At 36.5% G+C, this 22,010-nt stretch overlaps 1 protein-coding gene across 9 annotated transcripts in view; it reads left to right on the forward strand.

The window, feature by feature from the left end:
* The window catches only part of NFIB (nuclear factor I B), a 170,113-nt gene that overhangs the window by 99,302 nt on the left and 48,801 nt on the right, over window positions 1–22,010 (forward strand). For 8 of the 9 annotated variants that reach the window (XM_059873339.1, XM_059873340.1, XM_059873342.1 and 5 more), the window contains exons 4-6: window positions 9,359–9,427; window positions 11,532–11,652; window positions 13,656–13,774. In XM_059873339.1, the coding sequence (XP_059729322.1) occupies window positions 9,359–9,427; window positions 11,532–11,652; window positions 13,656–13,774 (309 nt within the window). Of the gene's footprint in view, window positions 1–9,358; window positions 9,428–11,531; window positions 11,653–13,655; window positions 13,775–19,151; window positions 20,830–22,010 lie in introns of those variants that run through there. The other variant, XM_059873347.1, reaches the window with a different exon arrangement.

Here is a 22,010-nt window from a genome sequence, read left to right on the forward strand (position 1 = left end):
CCTACTGTTTTGTAGCATGCATATCATCAAAGAATTCTCTATTTGTGAAATATGTCATGTGTATTGCGTGTGAATATCCTAAAGTGGGAGAACCATCAAAGATTGTTTTACAAAAAGTTCATATTCCTGTAATATAAACCCCAGATATGTATACTTGAAGATAGCAGAAATATTTTAGAGGTAAGAGGGCAGAGCAAGTCAAATAACATTGTTCTAAGCTCTAATGCAAGTGATTTATTTTTTCTTGAAGGGATCATGCAGGCTTATTATCAGTTTCAATTGGAGACTTTGATGCTGTTTCTTTCCAAATTGTGTGGGACTTTGAGAGTTAAATTTTATTTTTCTATTAAATACATGCCTACATTATGTGGAATAGTGGTTTAAAAACCCAAAGGAGAAAATTTACTCATAAAATAAATATGAAAAGTTTCTCTGTGGATAATTACTCTTTTTGAAACTTAGACCATTTAACTGTAGAAAGTTTATTTGCTTTTAGAACATCTCTATAAGTGCAAGAAAAGCCTAGCACGTTACCTTACCCCTTGTAATTGTGAAGGATTTTTTTATAGCTTCTGGGTTTGGGAAGCTGAAGGCAGAGTCAACTCTCCTTCAACATGTTTTAAAATTCTGGTTTTGAAGTGCCATTTAGCATTTGGAGTAGGAAGGCAGCAGTATGTATTTTACTAGTGAGGATCATGCCCTGCAGTGAGTCCAGTCTCTCCAGCCCTCAGCCTTAACTCCAGCAAGGAGGAATCCTGTTGCCAGTAACAGAGCCTTGGGGAGGCAGCAGACAAGCTGCATAGGCTTTCTTGTGGGCAGACTTGTTCGTCAATTTGTAAGGTTTGACAAACTCCACTGTCTCAGAAGGTGGAGGGACATAGAAAGCAGGTAAATCTGAAAAATCATGAAACTTTCTGCTTAAAATATGAGCATAACACCTTCTCATTATTTGGAGTCACTGCAGCCAGTATTATCCCTCTGTCTGCTGCCAAGTGGAGGCAGAAAATAGAAGCTGTGCCTTGGTTCCCTTGAAGCCCTTCATTTAAGGAGAGACAGAAGAGACATCTGTTGGAGGATGACCTTCTAGTTTTGTTCAGCTTCCCTGTATAATACTGTTTTGGAGTTAAACTGGCAAGGTGAAAGTGCTGTGGTGTGTGGGATAGCAGAGTGCAGGACTTCTGGGGCTGTGCAGGAGAATGAGAAGGAATTGCATGCCATTCAGCTTCTCCGGGAAAAGCACTCCTGTCCTATTCTTTCTTACTAAACTTCACACACTTCTTATTATTAGAGCCAGACAGTCACTACTGTCAGAACCCTGAGGGATATCTGCTCTGAGGTTTTTCTCAGTCCCAGGCCCAGGAGTATGTGGATTGGTAGTGCCAGGAGGTTTGTTCTTCTATCATGTTTTGTTCTAGTGCCTGTATGTCAAGGAGCCAGGATGCTGGCAAGGGATGTGTGTTGTTAGATTTTGGATGCCACCACTTTCACAAAGATACTGCCAGAGAAGAGGTTGCTGGAAACTAAGTGGTAGTTGGCAGAGCTGCTAGTGTTAAGAGTGGCTTTTTCCTAGGTTTGGCGAAACTGTTGCATTCTTTAGGGTGTCTGGTAATATGGACACATCTGGAAATATGTGCAGTGGTGTGGCAGGATATGTACTGAAGACAGAAGATGTTGTCTTTTCAGTCAATTAATCTGTTAAGCATAAGAAAATTATGAGGGTGAGTAAAAAAAGAAAAATATCTAGAACTGTAATTAAGCTAATTATATTGACCCCAACCATAACAATATGGTCTTTGAAGATACAGTCCTTACTAGGCAGTTCTTCTAGGTGAGGATTTTCTGGATTTTTATTTGCTTTATTATTCTTTCCCTTTCTGCCTGCTGGCCACTATGACTTGATATTAATAAGACTTCTAGCTATTTGCCACTGATTTGAGGTTGCTGCTTGGCAGATTTGATTTATACATCAGCATTAACATACACAGTATGTTAATGTTGCTGTTGTTGCTGTGTTGCTCAAATCTTTGAAGACAGCCTTTTTAAACAATCAAAACAGGAGTAATACTGAAGTAGCAATATTGATGGAGTTAAACACTGTCTGGATAGGACAGTGAGGAGACTCAATTAGCTGTGAAGCTAATTTTAAATCAATTTTTAATGGATGCCTTCTAGATTTCTGAGCCATTTTTGTCAAGCAATGGGGAATACCAAAGATAGTTTTTCAGAAAGTGCAAAGGAAACCTGGCTATCCTGACACAGACAGGTATGAACCTTTTTGGTGAGGGAAGATGACTGTGCTCAGATATTTCCTTTTATCCAAGCAGATGAGTTCAGAGGTTACTAGAGCTATGTTTTTTATAGGTTTTTTTAATTTGTTTGGACTTTTTTCTTGATAGAATTTATTCCATTTTAGCTGGTTTCAAAATATTTTCATATAGATTTTTATGACTCTAAGATCATTCAAGATGCAGAGAACTCAGGTTTGAGCTTCTGTGCTAATAAATATTAAATTATTTATATGGGATAACACTTCTAGATGAAGAGATGGACAAACTGTCTCTGCCTCTTTGCCTTTCATTACGCCCCATTGGTTTCCTTCTTCCCTTCCCAATAACCCAGGATATTTTTTCAGAGAATTTGTCTAGAGATGAAATCCTTAATCTGAGTGAGGCATAGGTAGTTGAAGCCCCAACCTCCCTGTCCTGGAATTGTTTTTCCTCTTCTATTTTCCCTAGGAACTTTATTTTAGGAACTACTTCCAAAGAAGACCTGAGTGAAATCACCAGCTCTGAAGTTTGTTTTGTTTTGTTTTATTTGGTTTTTAATTAAAGAAGGTGTTGCCAAAAAGCTTGCAGTGAGCCTCATCTATCTCTCAATTTACAAATCTCTCTTGAAGCTGTAGAGCCCCAAGGCTTTCCTTGCCCTTTCATATGGCCTAGCAGCCATTGGGTGAACATTATTTTTGGATCAAGCCCTTGGAAGTGTGTAAGAAATTTGCCTATATATTTCTGTTTTGGATAGAAGTATTTCAGTTTTAAGTTTTAGAATGTGTAGTTTCAGAAATAACCTCTGAGGAGGAACGTAGTCTCAACCTTTGCACCCTTTTGGAAATGCAATAAGCAAATGTCTTTGAGTTTTGAATGTCTCAGACCACAGATACTATATTTTATTCCATTGCAAGCTACTCTCTTGTGGGTGGAGAATTAGTTCCATTTAATTGGAATAGAAAAGATATTCCCTGGCCTCATCATTGTAATCAGCTTTGCTTGTGGAAGCAATATAGGCAATTCCAACAGAATTGTATTTAAATAAACAAATATTCACCTCTATTTCAGCATGGAAGTAGACATCCTGAAGTGCTTGCGGTTTCTCATGTGCTTGTAGCTGTGCCATCTCAGATAGTGATCTTCAAATAAAACAATATTGGTTTTGGTCAGATCTTGTTTTTCTGTGAAGTTCTCCCTTTCCCAAATGCTCTATGAACTAGTAATGTCAGAGGTTGAGAGATGATACTTTTTTTATCAGTTTCCCAGGAATGAGCTGGAGGAGGTTGGGTGGGGCATTCTGGGGTCAGTGCCCAGCTGTACTGTCTTGGCACTCATAGACCTGCGCAGGTTGTACAGCCCTGCTTTCCAAAATAAAGAGTTTTTGGCCTTTAAGAATGGTTTGAAATTTGGTGTGGGTAATTACTACTGTCTGCTGGTTTAGGATAACTTTTACATTCTTGTTTGCATTGACTGTCCTTTATGAAACTGCTGTGTGAATAAAGGATGCTGTGATCAATTCCCCTGCTGATTCAGATGCAGTTGTGTTCAATGGCGGATGGGATGGTTTTACTTCAAAGCATGCACAGAGAAAGAATTTACTAAACACTCTTATGTTATCAATTATAAGTCCAGAAACCTGCTTTGGCATCAGAAAATTCCCTTTTGGTATCGACTAGTTCTGTAGCTGTTAGAAAGCAGTTCCCACAACTTTTTCTTAAATCTCTGCTGTAGTTTTGGTATATACTGAGACCCTCTGGAACAGAAAGTAATATGCATATGTGTTACTGATCCTTTCTGTTTCTTGCTAGATTTCAGGGCAACTCACTTCTTGAATTCTAGCCATGGATTTCAGAATCCATTAAACCTGGTTTTTACTTCTTCAAATTAATGCGACACAGATGACTATTATTCTGGCTATAATTTTGAGGATGTCAAATATCTCATTTGTTTCTGAAAATGGCACATTTGGCTTTTTAGTTCCAAATCGTATTAAAAGTTCAATGGAGTCAGGGGGTCTTTTTGCAAGTTTGTATCCTGTCCCAGCCATGACATTATGGCAACCTTCAGGGAAAGGAGCCCAAACCAAGCTGTGGGTATGCTACATGACTGCAGAATGTTGTGTGATAACAAAAATAGCCTCATTCTCTAGGCAGACCTTAGTTCAACTGTTTCAATGATGTCATCACTGAAATCTTTGTCACTTCTTGGCAAATATTATCCACCCATATCCGTCTTTAAGATGTTCTGTTTCGGAAGTGCCTGTTTCTGGTAGTATTTTTCAGATACTGGTTTCAAAATGCATGCAGTAACAAGAAAAGAAACTGTATGTCTGCTGACTGTATTTTGACTTGAGAACAACGTGAGACTAATTTTTCACTACCAATTCTGACTGTAAATAGTATCTGTACAAAGCTGTAGCTAGCAGCATTCCCCTGCATAACTTAAAGTTTATGTACAGCTGTCTGCTATAAACCAGAATTTTCAGCCTTTCTTCTCACGGTACCTCCTGATGTTGTATGTATTTTTCTTACTGCTAGTAAGTCCATTTTCTATTCTATAATTCCTCTTTTTAAAGAAACAGAAATAAAAGTATATTAATACAAATTGTTTCCAGTACTGGTTGGGTCCTCACCCTTCTTTTATAAATTGCTCAAAGCCAAGGTAGTATCAATGAGAAAACTGTATTTGTAATTGTACCAGGAAACAGTTTTATGGTTAGGTGGTAGCCAATATGCAGCAGAACATAAACAGGCATTCTATTCATAAAAGCACAATTAAATCAGAAGACATAAAAAGATCGGTTAAAAATTTTCAAAGCTAAATGTCACGAGTAAGCTTTAAAGTAATGTGAGAACAAGCTTGTTAGAGTAATTGTTTCAGCAAACTGAAATTTTTCAGTCAGTTGTAACTACTTTATTTCCCCTTTATTTCCCCTTCACCCTTTAACTTTTTGCATGGTTAGAACAGTTAAAAGTTGCACGTGTAACTCATCTTTTCAAGCCACAGTACAAAGCAAAGTGCAGAAGCAGAGTGAGCGAGGTGCAAGGACTAGGGCAGTAGCTTCTACAGCAGTTGGAGGCTTTGCTGAAAGTTTCTCCCTTTACTGAGGAGGAACCTCCCATATACATATGGGAGCTTGATCAGAACTGATACTTGGCTTAACCTGTTCTTTCATTGTTGATGCCACTGGCCTGGCCGTTGTGGAATTGTATGGAAAATATTTTTCATGGGAGAGTTTTCTTTAAAAAAGATAAAGAGAGAAAGATTTTATAGTCTCCATGTACAAAAACTAGCAGAAAATGTAAAAAAAACTCCTTATGTAAAAGAGTTAGTAACTTCCAAAACCATACACTCTTATGTATGGTTTTGGAAGTTACTGACTCTTTATACAAGATCTCACTACAGCAGTTTCGTCAGACGTTCTCCTTTTGTAGAAATCAGATTTTTAAGAATGATGACAATTAGTAATACGCATTTTAGAGTGCCATCTCTCAGGCAGGATGAGTTTTATTAAAAAACAATACTCAATGCTTTTGTTAGGTTTGAATGATAAAGACAGCAAAGTGTTACACTGACCATCAAAAGATACGGTAAATTGTCTGTGAGGAATACAATAGACATATCAAGTACATTAATGTCTGTACTGAATAGATCAGAAGCACACACCAAGAGTGCTAATTTAGGGCTCTTTAACATATTAATGTAAACAGTGCATTAGGAAGGGGCAATAAAAAAACCAGTAAGGCCTATACTCTATGAAGTATATTAATATAAATGACATATTTTTATCTTGCATGAAGTGTAATAATGTGAAAATAAATGTTAGTTAACTCTTACTCAGTGGTGTGATCAGCTTCATTAGGTAAAAGGCAGTATCTCACAACATAAACAGAAATGTCCTATACTGCTTACCTTCTATGTACAGTTTTGCTCTTTAACCTCTGCCTTACATAGAATGTATGTTTCCACAACAAATTACAGCAATTTATTGGCACAGGATATTTTCCTCTTGTACAGCTGGGAGCCAGGTAACAGTTGTGTAACACACCCACCACAGGTTATCTTCATAACTAGGGGAAACTTTTGAAGTTCACTGGTATTGGACCTTAACATGCACCCAGACTCAGCATTGGAGTCCAGCTTCCCTGTTGGAACATGAAGCTCAGGATGAAGTTGCTCAGTGCTATGACACTGATTGTTTATTTTTGCATTGATGCTTTGGTAATTTGTCACAATATATAGAGAAAAAATTCAAGTGGTTTTTCATGTTGATTGAGATTGAAAATAGCTTCAGTTTCCCTTTCTTTCCTTATGCCAACCAAAGCATTTGCATATATCTGTGACTACTTTATAGTGACACTCACTTTTGTGAGTGTCATTATTTTTGGCCATTCCAAGGCAGGATGGAACCTGGGTGAAAGACATGTTCCTCCCATCAGTCAACAATATATCCTTTGTGAGGGGATGAGTGATGGTGGTACCACTTGATGGCAAAATATTTTCCTTCTCCCATTTAATTATCACAAGGAGGGAAACACTGTATTGCTCTTTATATTATGTATCTATTCTCAATATTGTCAGTGAGAAAAACTAAGAATCCGTGAGAGTAGACTGAAGATTAAACATATATGTCTGGGTGTGTGTGCATGAACACATGTACACATCTGTCTTCTTACACAAAACATCAAACATAGGCTTTTTCTTGTTTTAATATGAACCTTGGGTCTTGTTCTTACTATAATGATGGCTTGATTAATTTACACTTGGCTAGAGCTCCTCTCAAGTTAGTCTGGCTTGAATGAGAGACGTTGTGCTTCAAAGTAGTTGTGCTTGGATAAACAGCAGAGAAGTTCAGTCATGTCTCATTACCAGCTTCAGAGCTGGCTGCCTGGCTGTACCCTGGCTTTATGCCACACTTTACTTATGAGCCAACTAAAATCAAGAAAACATTTTTTCTTTGGAAATCTCCCTTCCATGTAGTACTTTAGATTGTTCCTGCTGGAGGAAATAAGCAGAGAGATTGCCACTGCTTGAGGAATTACTAGCATTCGTCCAGCTTGTCTGATCTCAGATTAAAAAACAATAACTGAGCAGGAAAGGAAAAGTAAAAATTTACTCTTTGAATTTTTTGTTATATGGGCATACCAAGTTCTGCAAATAAAGAAGTGAATATTTCAGAAGCAATGTCATGTTTTTCATCCACAAAAAAACCCATGGAAAAACAGTGCAAGAGAATGCATAAAATTAAGGGTAAATCTTTAATTTCTTAGACACTGCAGATGGGCTGGCAATATCCAGGTGAAGGATGGTAAGAGAGGAGAAAGTAATGAATATGGAGAAAGTCTGTTTAAAATGAGAGACAGAGAAATATGAAAGGAAGTGAATTAAAAAGGGAGGAAGACCTGAAGAGCTACTAGAGGGAAAAAAGTCATGCAGGAATAATGTATGAAGTGGCATTGACTGGGAGATGAGAAGATGACTGCATTGGCAGAACACTGTTCAGGATGATCCCCCAGGCCTTCAGTGCTCTGTGCACCCATGGTGATTGGTCATGGGATGGATCTCAGCTGGGAAAGACTGACACTCTCCTATAGGTCTGACAGCGAAACAGAAATGTTGGGAAATGTGCTTGGTCAGATGGGTTCCTATTCTTTCAGCTAATGCTCTCTGCTGCACTGTTTATACTTGCACTAGTAATACCAGGGGCACTGGATGAGACAGCTCTGTGAGACTATTTAGCAGGGGAAACCACACTTTTTGCCTCTGCCCTCTTTTTGACCCTGGAAAGTGAGTAGAGGTTTCTCCAGATATGCCTAGGACAGACCTCTCAGGTAAAGTGTACTGCTTTTACAGTTACTTTACTCATTATAGTGGCCATGTTTTTGCTAAATCAATTGAAGATAAAAGCAGCAGTTTACAAAAAAATCCAAAGAGAATAGTATCAAACCACTGTTTTCTAAATCAGTAGATTTTCCAGTACTTTTTGTTTATTTGTTTTCTTAATTAAGATATCTAGAATAACTTTACTCCTTCAGCCATTGGGAAGAGAAAATTGACAGTTTATTTCCAAAAGAAAAAAACTGTTTATTCCAAAAAGAGACTAGAGTAGCCACAGTAGGAAAGTCTTAGTGCACTGTCTCACATGAAAAGAAATTAAAAAGTAACACTGTTGAAGCAGCAATGTGCACCAAGTATAGATCTAAATACTTTTGTTTGCAAATACTTGTTATTATTACCTATAAAAGGTCATAATGCAATGTAATCTCAAATTCACTAATACAGTTTTGCAGTGATTATTGATGTGAGGCTTCCACAGAAACATGGGTTTCTTAGCTCTCTTTGCATAAGGTTACTAGTTACACTGCTGAGATAAGTCTCATCAGCTGCTGTTTCACAGCAATACTTCAACTTATGGCTGAACTTCACAGCAGAGAAAGTTATCAAATACATTTTTCTTAGAATAAGTGAATACAGGCCAAAACAATAATATGTGTTTTCTAAAACAGGTTTCTAGATATACAATTCAGCATGTGTATAAAACACACCCCACTGAATAGCTCAGCTGCTTTGTTCAGTTCCTGTTTTTCCTGGAAATAATTGCAAACCCCTCATCTGCCTCCGAGATAATGATTTGGTAAGAGAGGCTGTACTGCAAAGTCACAATCAGCAAGGTGAAAGTAAAAACCTCTTTAGCAGAAACATATGCAAGGACACAACTGCTCTGTGGGGAAATTGCTTCTCCAGCTGATATTTACTGGTTGTAGTTCAATACTGACTTAAATTTCCAGATATTAGTAAAAGAAACTAGTTTTCAGGCACTTTTTTGATGGATAGCTAGGGACTAAGTATATTGCTTGTTAGTTTTCATATTCTTTTTAAAAATTGCTCTATCACAGATCCTTAAGAATTTTTGCACCTTTGCCTCAGTTTCAGCTCACATTAGATCCTGTGATCAGCTTTGGGTGCACTTTGATCTGTGTATTACTGTTCTGGGACTCTGTTAATACCATTGTTAGCTGGTGTATAAATCTATCTATAGTTATTTATTAATCTTCTCATTGTACTGACTATGGTTCTGTGGTCTTTTTCAGTGTACCTTGAGGACAGTTTTGTGAAATCCGGAGTATTCAATGTGTCAGAACTTGTGAGGGTGTCAAGAAGTAAGTAAACCTTTGTGTTTAATTGTGTCCAAAGCCTGCTATAATCAAGTGAAGGTTTCTTCCTTTAACTTTTTTCTCTGCAAGACATAAGATGCATAGGAAATGCCTATAACCCTGCACAATTTTGATATATTTTACTACAGGATAACAGTCCATTCTGCACATGTTTGTAATAAAGCAAATAGGTCCTCTATCTCTTTGATATTTAAAGATGGAATCAATTTGTTAGATCTCCCTCTGCACACCTAGTGGTCTGATGTTTCAGTAAAATTACCATATGTTGCAAAACCTTCCATTGTTAGACTTAACAGTTTTTTAAGGGTGCCCTACACATCCTTGGGTATTGCTAAAAGATCTGATTTTTTTTTTAGGTTTTTTTTTTAAATTTTATTTTTAATTTTTAGCTCTTAAAATAAAAATGGCAGTATGGATATAAAGGATGATCAACAATGTATGAAATATTTGTATTTCTTTTAGTCTTAGCATTGGCTGTAACTGAATTTCTAATTACATTTTCTTGTTTTGCCATCAGAGATATTACACACATGAAAATGTAAAAATCTTCATAAATATTAAATATTAAAGTACAGGTGAAGCTTTGACTGCAGAATGAAAAACCAAAAAGAATAGAAGATCTCTTTTGTTGACATCTAACAGTTTTTATAATGGTCTAGCATAAAACATGTCCACATTTTCATTTTGCATTGCTTCCTGACCCTTTCTTTTCTCCCTTTACTATCAACACTATTAAAGTATTTCTCTCAAGACTTCATTAGGAAGTAAAGAAGAATAGTTGAAAGTTGAGTTAGAAGTGTCCACAGTCATGATACAACATTGTAAAAACTGAATGGTCTAGAAAAATCACTTTTCTGGTGAGGTGAGGACAAAGCCAAAGAGGCTTCCAAAATTTCTAAAATGTCTGTCCATATTTTGCACAGGTGTTAACTCATGCAGGGTCAGGGTGCTTGAGGAATTTAATTAACTTTCCGGGGCTTCAGATACATTGTTTTTTTCATTTTCTGTGGTCAGAAATGAATATTTTAACAACTAAAATTTTGTTAAATCCTGCAGCAAAATAGTGAGCATTGCAATCCTGCAGTGCTAAGACATATCCTTTTTCATGCCTGCTGAAGATATGGTTTTGCTGTTTTAGAAGGCTAAGGATGTGTGAATTATAGCTTTCATTTTGTTGTCAGGTGGTTAAGTACATTTTAAAGTATAAGGCCATTCAGGTTAAAAAGAAACAATATTGCAATTATGCTATGAAACTGTGCATTATGGAGCTGTTATACGTGATATACTTCTAATAATAAGCATTAAAGGATGTGGTTTCTGTGGGATTTCTTACCATGCATTTGTTTAACCTCAAGCCGCAACAGAATTGTACTTAAACTGTCAGGAAAAATACAAACCTTCAAATACATTACACAACGTGCAATTATTCTTTTAAGTGCCAAAGGTAGTTAAAATGCACAATGCACAGACAATGAACAAAGGTAAATACACCACAAAATGTAATACATAATTTATTCTTGAATTACCAGACTCTGTATGGTACACAGACCCTTTAAGGAGGTGAAGGTAACACTGACTGGGTGTATTTGCATGTAGGTGCACATATGCAAAGCAGAACCTGTGGCACTGGGAGAAAGAAAAAGAAGGCAGAAAACTAGGCTGTCAAGACAGCAGGCTATTTTTAGTACATCAGAGTTAACATTAAGGAAAAGGAATTAGTGTGTATCTGAGTTTCTTATTTCCATTTTTTCAGTTCTTTAATAAATAATACTAGCTGTCCTCATAAACCCGGCCTCATTAATTATACTGCTTGAGGTTTTTATTATCTTTTCCATATTGGTGATTCCATGTTATCTCTTATAAAATAAATTAATTCTATCTGCATAACTGCTAAGTAAGTACTACAGTAGACAATTCACTTTTTAGATGCATAATCATTGATGCAACTTGTCTGTACTTGGTTTCCACAAGCAGCAGAAAATTAGGGACTTGTAGTAACATCCTGATATTTTTCCAAGTGTTAAAAAAGAAAAGATAACTAAGAAGATAGAAGATTATCTCTGACTTCTTATGATGATATGTTTTTCAGCACCCATAACCCAAGGAAGTGGAGTTAACTTCCCAATTGGTGAGCTTCCAAGCCAGCCATATTACCATGATATGAATTCGGGTGTAAATCTACAGAGGTCCTTGTCCTCACCACCAAGCAGGTAAACACTTGAAACAAGTGCTAACTCACAAATCCTGTCTGCAACAACTCCTTTGTTAATTTCCTCTGATTTTGTGGGGCTAGCTACTTGTGTATGTTGCCATAATCTCTGCACAGACTTGTAAATTATAAATTTCGTTATTTGAAATGTTGTCATTGTTGCCTGTCATCTTGCATAATATTGAAGGTGGTGGTAACTTTGTTCAGGGTTTGAAGTGCCCACTAAAACATCCTGCCAGGAGGACAGCTACTCATCCCATAAGTGTTGCTGAGCTGCAGGAAGGTCTAGCACTTGGGAACATGTGCTTGGGAACATGCTGGCAGGGCTCAGAGTGTTGTGGGCAGAAGGGCTGTCATTCAGGGCTCCTTCTTGGACCTCCGTCTTGCAAGATATGTTTGGGCAGATACTGTTTCCTCTAGAAAAGGTGTTAGGACAGGTATATAAAGACAAGGTGTTTTCATCCATAACAGCCCAGCTCATGCAACTGTGTTTCATGTCTTGCTTTTTCAGGCCGCAATTCCCAACAGAGTTGAAAGAAAGGAGGAGTATGTGAGATAGTTACAAGTTATTTCTTCTCATGTCTCCCTTTGCCTGCTACAGGTGATTTAGTCTGAGGGACTGACTTCCTCCTTGTTCAACATGCTCCCTTCTCCCATATCGGAGAAAAAGTCTTATTTCCACCCTTGGGAGCAGCTGGTGGGCCCACGAATGTAGAGCTGTGCCCTGCTGTGCCTTCCTCCTGACTATCAGATAATGTACTGTCTGTCAGACCCCTAGGGCCCCTTGGTTTTCTGAAACTGTCTGCTATACCATGAAATCACAAGCACTATAGGAGCTGTCATTGTCCCACATTTCTGCACCCCAGTCAGTCAGGAAGTGCCTGTGCAGTGGGACAGGATTTAACAGGACTATCAGGGGGCTGAGGTATTCTTCCACCAGCCCTTGATTCTCCTGAGTTATTTTGCTCATGTTCCTGTATTTCATTCCATCATATTTTCAGCTTGGCAGTATACCAAATACATTTTTGAAATTGATGGATTAATTAGAATAGATGGATTAATTGTCACAGTGGAGCAATAGCAGTTATAGTAGTAGCAGCAGTAGCAGCAGTAGTAGCAATAGAAGTAGTAGCAGTAGTAGCAGTAGTAGCAGTAGTAGCAGTATTCTTCTTCTTCTTCTTCTTCTTCTTCTTCTTCTTCTTCTTAATAATAATAATAATAATAATAATAATAATAAATATTAGTACCACACCATTAAAACTTTTTTCTTGTTTTCTTTGGCAGTCAGTATAACAGCCTATAGTATAGTATAGTATAGTATAGTATAGTATAGTATAGTATAGTATAGTATAGCATATATTAGTATATATTGCTATGAAGAAACTTCACTTTTCCTCCATTGTATTGAAGTTCTGCCTCATTTTATATGGTGACTTGAAATATGGGCCTTTTGTTGTTTTTAATGAAACTAGTCAAAAATGGAAAGTGTTTGTTTCAGACTGGACCTCTTTGAAAAGGGGAGTTTGACCTGATGAAATACAGTAAAGTATATTTTTTCCTTATTAACGCATTCACAAAAGTTCCTGTTCTACCTTGGCCTTATTGGTAACACTTTCCAGTGACTTGCTTCACTAAACTCTTGCACAGAGTTTAGTACCTTCATGACACAATCTTTCTTTGGTAGGTTACAGGAGCTTGTTTATTATTATTATTACAGGAACATGTTGTTCCATGAAATGCTGTGGGTAGCTGTGTGCTACCCCTTCATGCTATCTTTGAAATATTTAGTCATGTGAATAACACAAGTGCATACCTGCATCACATATTATTAACATTGCCTGTGCAAGTTAATGTAGGTTGTAATATCCAGGATTTTTGGGGGGTTTTTTGGCTTTGGTAGTCTGAATTACTCTCTTTTAAAATATTTGTAGAGATCCTGACAGCTTATATGCCACTACTAGATGAATATCATATTCACTGACAATTCTCACAATTCTTCAACAGCAAAAGACCCAAAACTATCTCCATAGATGAAAATATGGAGCCAAGCCCCACTGGAGACTTCTATCCTTCTCCAAATTCACCAGCTACAGGAAGTAGGACATGGCATGAAAGAGATCAAGGCGAGTAGCATGGAATTGTTTTACCTTGAATTATGCTCAGATATAGCCATTTCATTGCTGCAATAAATCACTGACATTTCATTGCTGCAATAAAATGGTGGCTTTTTAGAAGAATCTTTTTTTCTGTGTGGTGTATGTATTTGCTGGTTTTGTAAATGTATTTAAAATCAACAGGATATTGTATAAACAACCACCATAAACACCATTATTATTATTTATACTAAATAATATTAATAATAATAATAATAATAATAATAATAGTATTCTATCTGGTGACAGAATTATTATTTGAAAAGACATGTGACAAATGAGGTACTTGATATAGTCTACGCTGTGATCATCCCAGTAGAATTTGGAGTCCAGTGCTTTCAGAAATCAGAACATCAGCTTAGTATGATTTCTAAAACATAACACCATTTCTGTATTACCATGACATGGACATTTAGTCTCTACCATGTGACTCAGAACAGATCCAAGAGACTCTTTCTGAAGACCCACATATAGCTCTGTGGGACTCTGTCTGAGTGGGTTGGTAAGTGGTGGCATGTTCTGGGTTATCCAAAGCAACAAACATGCTTAGGTGGAGAAGAAAGTTGTGGCTGTCAAAAGAGTGAAATCAATTGTCATAACTCTCACATTATCTTGATGCTTTGTGAAGCTGGGTACCAGTGCAATCCTTTCCCTGCCCTTTGTTATGTGAGAATGTGTTTAAACTCATGTATTTGAACAGTGTTGGTTAATGGATCCTGTGGCTGAGGTACTGCAGTTGTCTAGAGAGACTGTGACAGTAAAGCATAGTATGTAAAAGAGAAATAGAGAAAAAGACATGCAGTTCCTTCCTTTGTGAATCGTTCAATATTTGTCCTCAGTTTTCATGTCCACTGCTGATCATTGCTCTCAGTTCTTCAGCAACTGAGTGACCCTTTGGTCTTATTTTTATATTGTTTTAAAGCTTAAAACCAAAAAAAACCCAACCAAACAAACCAAGAAAAAAACAACAAGAAAACCAAGCAAAAAATCACAACTCTCTTTTTTCCCCCCTGCTAAGTTTCCTCTTCCATCTCCATGTGCAAGGAAACATCTGACTGGTATTTCTTTTCGTTCCCAAACTTTCACATTTACATTATAGTAGGTCTTCTTTTGATCTGCTTTCGCCTACCTTCTCATCTGTGTTCTTACCATTAGGCTGTTGTTTTTACTCAGTGTTAACTAGTCTTTTTCTTAATAATTTCTTTTGTGCTTAATTTTTTAGGGAGCCTCTGATACTTATTTTTAACTGTTTGAAGCATTCACTTTAGTATTTTTTAAAAAGAGGCTTGCCTGTGGTTTTGAATAACCTAAGAACAGCATAAATAGGAGATCTGCCATCTAGAATCTTCCTCCTTATGAAAATAGTTTTCTCTGTGGATGCTACCTGTTTTGCCATGAAATTTTAATCCAATTCTTCATGAAAGACTGGATCATCTAGATAAATTTTTTTTACTTTCTAGATAAATTTTTTTTATAGTTGTAGTGAAGACATGTATCCCCATTTGTGAAATGAAGTAGTTTTGTGCTGCTGCGTGAGCTGTAGGGGCTTCTGGGAAGTGCTCTGCCAAATAGACTCCTGAGTGCAAGTCTTGCTGACAGAGCCTTTCTCAGGTGATCTCTGTAGTTCTCAAGTATCTCAACTGCATTTTCAGTTTTGAATCATTCTGCTTGCAAAGAATTATTTTCCACGAACACTGGATTTGTTTAATGTTTGTATGAACTTCAGTTATCAGTAGTGAACAATATTACGATTTAAATTGCTTGAGTGTATTTACAATGAACCTTTACTTAATTTCTGTGTCATTAGGTAGCTAGACTTCTGGAGTGAAATAGCTTTTAATATGTTCCATAAAACAGGGAACTCCAACATGAGGAAGAAAGAATAAAGAAGATAGACTTAAATCAGTGTGTTTTACTTTTGCTTCCTTGAAATTACATCCCTCCCTGAATGTCCTGTCCTCCAGCACTAATGGGCTTAGTGAAATTTTACCATATTTCTGTCAAAGAGATTGCCTTTAAGTCACTATTAAGGACTTTTCCCCATCCTTAAGATGTTCTTCCATTCCTGCAGAGGCACAGATACAGCACTGTCCAGTGCAAAAACCATTCTACTGGGGGAAATAGAAACATTTTGCCTCTAAAAAGTTACGTTTGCCTCTGATCACTTTCTGAGATTATGGTGCTGCTGCTGCAGATAAGCAGTAATTATAGTGCCTTCCCTTGGTGCCTGGGCTCAGTGGGAAGGGATGTGGGGCAGCTCCTGGCATATTTGTCCTGCTGCTAGTTTGTTAGATGCTTGATACCATCTGCGTGGCACTGATTTCATCTCTCTGGTGACCAGTGGTACAACCCAAAGGAGTGACAGGTTTAGGTTAAATAGAAAAAAGTTCTTCATACATAGAGTGGTTGGAACAGGCTCCTCAGGGAAGTGGACACAGCTCAAGCTGACAGAGTTCAAGAAGTATTTGGGCTGTGCTCACACACATATGGTTCTTGGGGCAACCTTGTGCAGAGCCAGGAGTTGGGCTGTGGTGATCCTTTGTTGGTCATTTCCAGCTCTGGATATTCTATGATGATTCAATTACTTATATGTATGTGTGTAAAAGCTCCTTTCAGCCACAGATCACATGATATCATATTTTTGAAAATCTATTTTGTCATGATATCATATTTTTGAAAATCAATTTTCTGCTTCCATATGCCTGCAAACACAAAGATAATATAAGTAAATTTTGGAGGTGGTGTCTATGCCAGAGATCTCACTTGTGTTACTTCCCTTTTATCTATGTCAGTCTGTGTGCTTTATGAGGTTAGGGATAAATGAAAAAGAAATAAGACTTTTGGGATCACATTTGTCCAATGTCAAGAAGGAATGATCACGTAGTCACATCAGACACTGCTTCTTCAGGCAGTATCCACAGGCCTTCAGCACCAAAAATGCAAATCATTTCACAGTATGCACAAATAAATATGTCTCTGGATATCATGTTTATGGGTAAACAGCTTCTCTACCACTCTAATGCAATTTTAACTTTTCTAAGAGAGACAGCATCAGGAATAGTGTTGATACTAAAATATACCACTGTTCATTTCAGTTTCATTGTCTCAGTTTTGGACTTGAAAGAGAGAGGTTTTTAACTTCTGAAATGAAATAGATTTAGTTTCTTCATCACCATATCTAAATATAAAGTATTTTCATAGAAACTGAAATTACATAGTTTTGAAAGACTCTTTTGTCATTAAGGCTTTTCATATCTTTATTTAACTATTTGTGAAGTAACAGAAATGTCATGAGTGTGGTAGTTTGGAACTGGATAGTTGCAATAAAACAGTAACATCTGAAACACATTTGAATTAAATATTTAGAATTTTCCTAGGTGTATGAGGGGCATTCTAAAAGTTTTGATAGAGAGAATGAGACAGAAATTAATGGGCAACACAGAAATATACTGAAATTAAAAATAAGACAGAAGAAAAGTTTGCAGTAGGGTGAAACAGGTTAGATCAACCTTCCATTGCTTTGGAAAAAAAATATAATAGTACATAAGGAGACTTTAGGAGAGGAATGATTTTGTTGCATTCATGATAGGCTTTGTAACTTCTCTGTGCAGGCGTGCATCATGAGGTTCATGGACATGAATGCAGGAGTACTTGTGGTGTAGCCACAAGTACTGGCCACAAGGATGTAGCGTTATTGAAACTAAGAAAAAGAAATCTAGCCTAGTTACAGAAAAATATTGCTCATGCCAGACTCTGCTTTCAGTTGTAAAACTCCAGACTGTCCTTTTGCTATTAACTGTCTTCCTGTCATAGTACTTCCAAAAATGTTTTGATAAGATTTCCAGATGTTGTGCTTTATAGTCTGTTTTGGGGGAGCTGTCTCTTTGAAGTTGTAACTCTGGGCAGAAATAAGCAAGCTCACCCTAAAAATAGTAACTTTATAGATGGCATACATTTGGTAAGAAACAAATCCACTGAGTTACGTTACCAATCTGAGGTAAAAATATTAGCCCCTGCTAATTAACCAAAATTAACATGAAAAATAAGTTTTAAATTTTTATTTATTGAAGTTGGATTATTGATCCTTATAGAAGAAAATAAAATATTATGAAGCCATGATACTGTTCTGGAGATTTGCTTCACTGGCTTGCAAAAAAGTTTGTGACTGTTTTAAAAATATATGTAACCACAAGAGTATGTGTAACTGTTTCAAAAACAGATTTAAAAAAATACTGTGGAATGACAGTGTTTTTAATTTTGGAGACATCCAGTCAATGTGGGAAGATTCTGTAGTTTTTGCCATTATTTTTTGCTATGTTGAAATGCTAAAAGTATGCTTCTATTTGTATAATTTTTTGAAACAGATTTGAGGTTTTCTGGTAGCGCAAAGAGGCAGTTTTATAACTGCAGAGATTTTCTCCCAAGACTTTTGCCATTAGCCTTTCAAGTAACTAACTGTCCTCCAAAAATCCTACAGTCCAAGAAAGGGAAAAGTCATCTCTGAGAATGGTGCATTATTTAGTAGTTGAGCCCTAACATGACAATTGGGATTTCAATTGTTGTGTCTTCTGTCAGAAATTGTACAAGTTATTTTTTCTCTCTTGTGGCTTGTTTCTTCCAACTGGATAGCTGAAGACTGAATGGCTTCAATAATGTGTGGATCATGTCTTAAATCTCCATCAATTAGAAATACCTCTTTGTCTAATAACTAATTTGCTGCAGATGTCTCCCAGTCTTCCTTTCTCCAGATTGCTGTTACTTAATTCTTCACTAAGTTTCCATATTAAAAAAAAAATTTTAAGTTCCTGCACTAGTAAGATTTCGTGAAATAGATGTAAGTTTCTGCCTGAGTAAAATTGATGAGTGTTTGAGAAATTTAGAAATTTTATGCAGTAAAAAAAAAATTCCCCTCACAATTTGGAAGAGGAAGTTACTAAAAATTTAAAATGTCTCTAGTGACTAGTGTAGTGGCTAAGGAATCTTTAGGATTTAATAGGCTAATAACTGATGGTGAACATCTTGATTTACTAACTGGCAAGTAAATCAGATGCTTTTTTTCTTAACTTGTAAGGAAACAGAAATATCAGAAAGGAGAAGGACAGTGCGCAAATCTATGGCCTCCTTTCTGAAAGCTGGCTTAAGAAAGTTCATTAACATAATTGCAGACAATTTCTGTATTTGTCCTTGAGATCTGTTTTACTGTGTACATTGGAAATCAACATAACAGTTGTCATCAATGCACACTGTTCATGACAAAAGTGGAGAGATTCATGTGGATTTCCATAGTAGTCAGGTGTCTGGAAAAAGTGAATATCAATATACAATGAACTGAATTTTAATTTTACAGTTTCTTCATCATGTTCATTTCCTTACACCTCACCCACCTCTACCAACAGTCAAGAGCCAAGATGCCATCATTCCATTAAAACTGAAACAGCTGGACCGCCTTCACCTGTTGCTTGGCCAGCATCTGTTGGACCCTCCACTTCTGAGGTCCCGACACCCTTTGTTGGATACTCCTCTTCTGGACACTTGTCCCCTTTTTCTTTCTCCCCATCCACTGGAAACTCCTTCCCCATTGGGGTCCTTCCTGATCACTGTTTCTTTCTTGGGTCTTCTCCTCATCAACTGTCGAGGATGGATGTTCTCATTTCTGAAGTAAGGGAACTAAAAGAGGAAGTAGTTAATGTAGTCCAGGAGTTGAGAACAGTAACAGAGCACCTTGGCTTTTTGGTATCCTGTGTTGGACAGGGTAAAGGATTTTTTCCAGCTCCTGGTGCTCCTTCTGAGAGTTAATACTTTAGAAATATTCTCTCCATCTTTTAAGCTTGCAAAGGTTTACCTTGATGGATATCTGTTAAATGCTATTCTGTGTTTTTGACTTAGTTTGAATACTCAAAATCCTTTCATGTCAAAGTATATTTGAACATAATTTGTGTCTTATTAGTAGCTTGTTGCTTCTACCTTTGTATATTTTATTATTTCAAAATACTTTTTAAACAATGTATACACACACACATGCATTTCATATCTCTGTATCTCTATATAATACATATAATTTTATGTGGTTTTGGCTAGTATGATACGATTATTTTCAGCACTGTAGTCTAATACTAACACTTGATAAATTTTCATAACTTCACATTTGTAAAAGGAGAAATAGGTTTCACCAAGACTAGCTTCTCAAAGCATATTTCCAGAGTAAATACACTTTGAGAAGTTAGCCAGAAGCCATGGCTTCTGTGAGCCTGTTGGCTGCTGTGCCTCTGAAAATGGCATCATGGTAACAAACAATAGCCTTAAGGAGGAAGAGTTTCCTGAAGGCCCCATTTGAGTTCTCCTTGTTCTTCCTCATTGCAGAAAAATGATGTTGGCAGAGTTCAGGGCATGCACTTTGTCTGCTTCTTAAAAAAATGTCAAATGTTGGGATAGTTTAAACAAATCTAAATCAATAGGCAATGAGTTTACTTTTGTTTCCTATAGTGGCAATTTTGCAAGAAAAGCTGCTGGTACCTGTAATAAGTCAAACATTATTTTTATAAAGATGAAAAACACTTAAAGCTTGAAAGGCACTAAGTATGGAAAAATAGGTGAAGGAGTCTCCCAAATGCTTACTTAAGGAAAATACAGAGAAAGAAAAAGATACCATGAACAGGATGGCAAAATGTTACCTTAGAATGAGTAAGATGCTTGTACATCAAGAAAATTGACATCCTGCATTTTTGAGAGTGATAAGTTTATGCTGTCTTCAAAAAACAAAGCAACAAAGATAATATCAGTTTTTCTGTATTTAAAATAGATTGAGACAAATTTACGACTTGTTCATAAGTATCTTCAAGTATTTGGAATAGTGGATGAGGGAGTTTTTCTTTTGGGCAGTGCAGGGACCTCACTTTTCCTTCAGCCCATGAACACTTCAGTTTCCAGCTGAATGAAGAATGTTTAGAAATATAAAGAGAAAGACAAATGTAGTTGGAGATGCACTAGGAAGCATATAAAAGAGGCTTGCTTTTTTTTTTTTTTTTTTTTTTTTTGCATTCCTGGAAATGACTGTTGTTTGCTCAATAAAGTCACTGTAAAAAATCTCATTACAGATTCTTTGTCTTTTGTTTTGACAAATATATTGTGGAAAGACCTATTATTTATAGTTTTCTATGTGTGATTAGTGAGGTGAGTACAATCAAGGTCTCCATATTGATCAATGAAAGATATTAGTGCAAAAAGGAAATTTTTTTTGTTTTCATGGCTATTATCCTGTGATGAATTTTGTATCATGGCAACATCCTATCATCTGGAGGGTAGATATCCTTTAATTGAAATGAGTGATAAAATGAATGTCTTAATGCTAGATTTATCCCATGAGCTTTTATGTGCACTTTTCTTATTCCAAATTTGCTGAATAAGAGATTTAGTATTTTGAAAAGGATCACTTCTTTTTAGAACTTGTAGGGCATGTGCAAGTCTGCATAATTTAACATATGTGGTGCAGAATATCTTCATTTATGGAAAGAAGAGGTATTGTCATTTTTTGGACACCTCTCTTCATTCATAGGTTCTGTGTTTCTGTGTTTATACATAGATATATTTTAAAAGGTACTTTTTTACTACTTTCAAACAATCTGTATCAAATTTGCTCAAAGTAGTATATTTCAGTTTGACTTAGGGATTTTCAAGACCATTCCCCAGATGGATCAACAATTAATGTGTCACACATCTTAAAATATTCCTAACTGGTACCATTAGAGACTGTAATAGTGATAAAAAGATTTCATAATCTGAGTGCTTCTAAATCAACAAATTCCTCCACATTATTTTTTCTCAAATAGCCATTTAATCTTATTGCATTAGAACATGGAAATACTTTCATGACTTTAGCAGTTATGATTACAGTATTGATTTTATTTTCTGGCCAAGGTCCTTGGAGTCTCAGTCTTAATGAAATGTTACAGCTGTACATTTTTCCTTGAAGTCTAGATGACTTTCTCTAGGATAACTTAATAAATGACAAAAATGTACTCCTAAGTCTTTACAACTTCTTTGGTTTTTTAGGATCATTTTCCTCATCCTTCTGCAATGATCACAGCTGTGTACATGAATCACACCTCTTAACAGTGATTCATAGAAGATGAATTGGCCCACTCTGTTTCTGAATTGTAAAGATAAACAAAAAAGGACTTAAGTACCTGAAATACACTGGAGCTTCTTA

This window comes from Haemorhous mexicanus, chromosome Z, assembly GCF_027477595.1.
Source record: "Haemorhous mexicanus isolate bHaeMex1 chromosome Z, bHaeMex1.pri, whole genome shotgun sequence".
NCBI classification, from domain to species: domain Eukaryota; kingdom Metazoa; phylum Chordata; class Aves; order Passeriformes; family Fringillidae; genus Haemorhous; species Haemorhous mexicanus.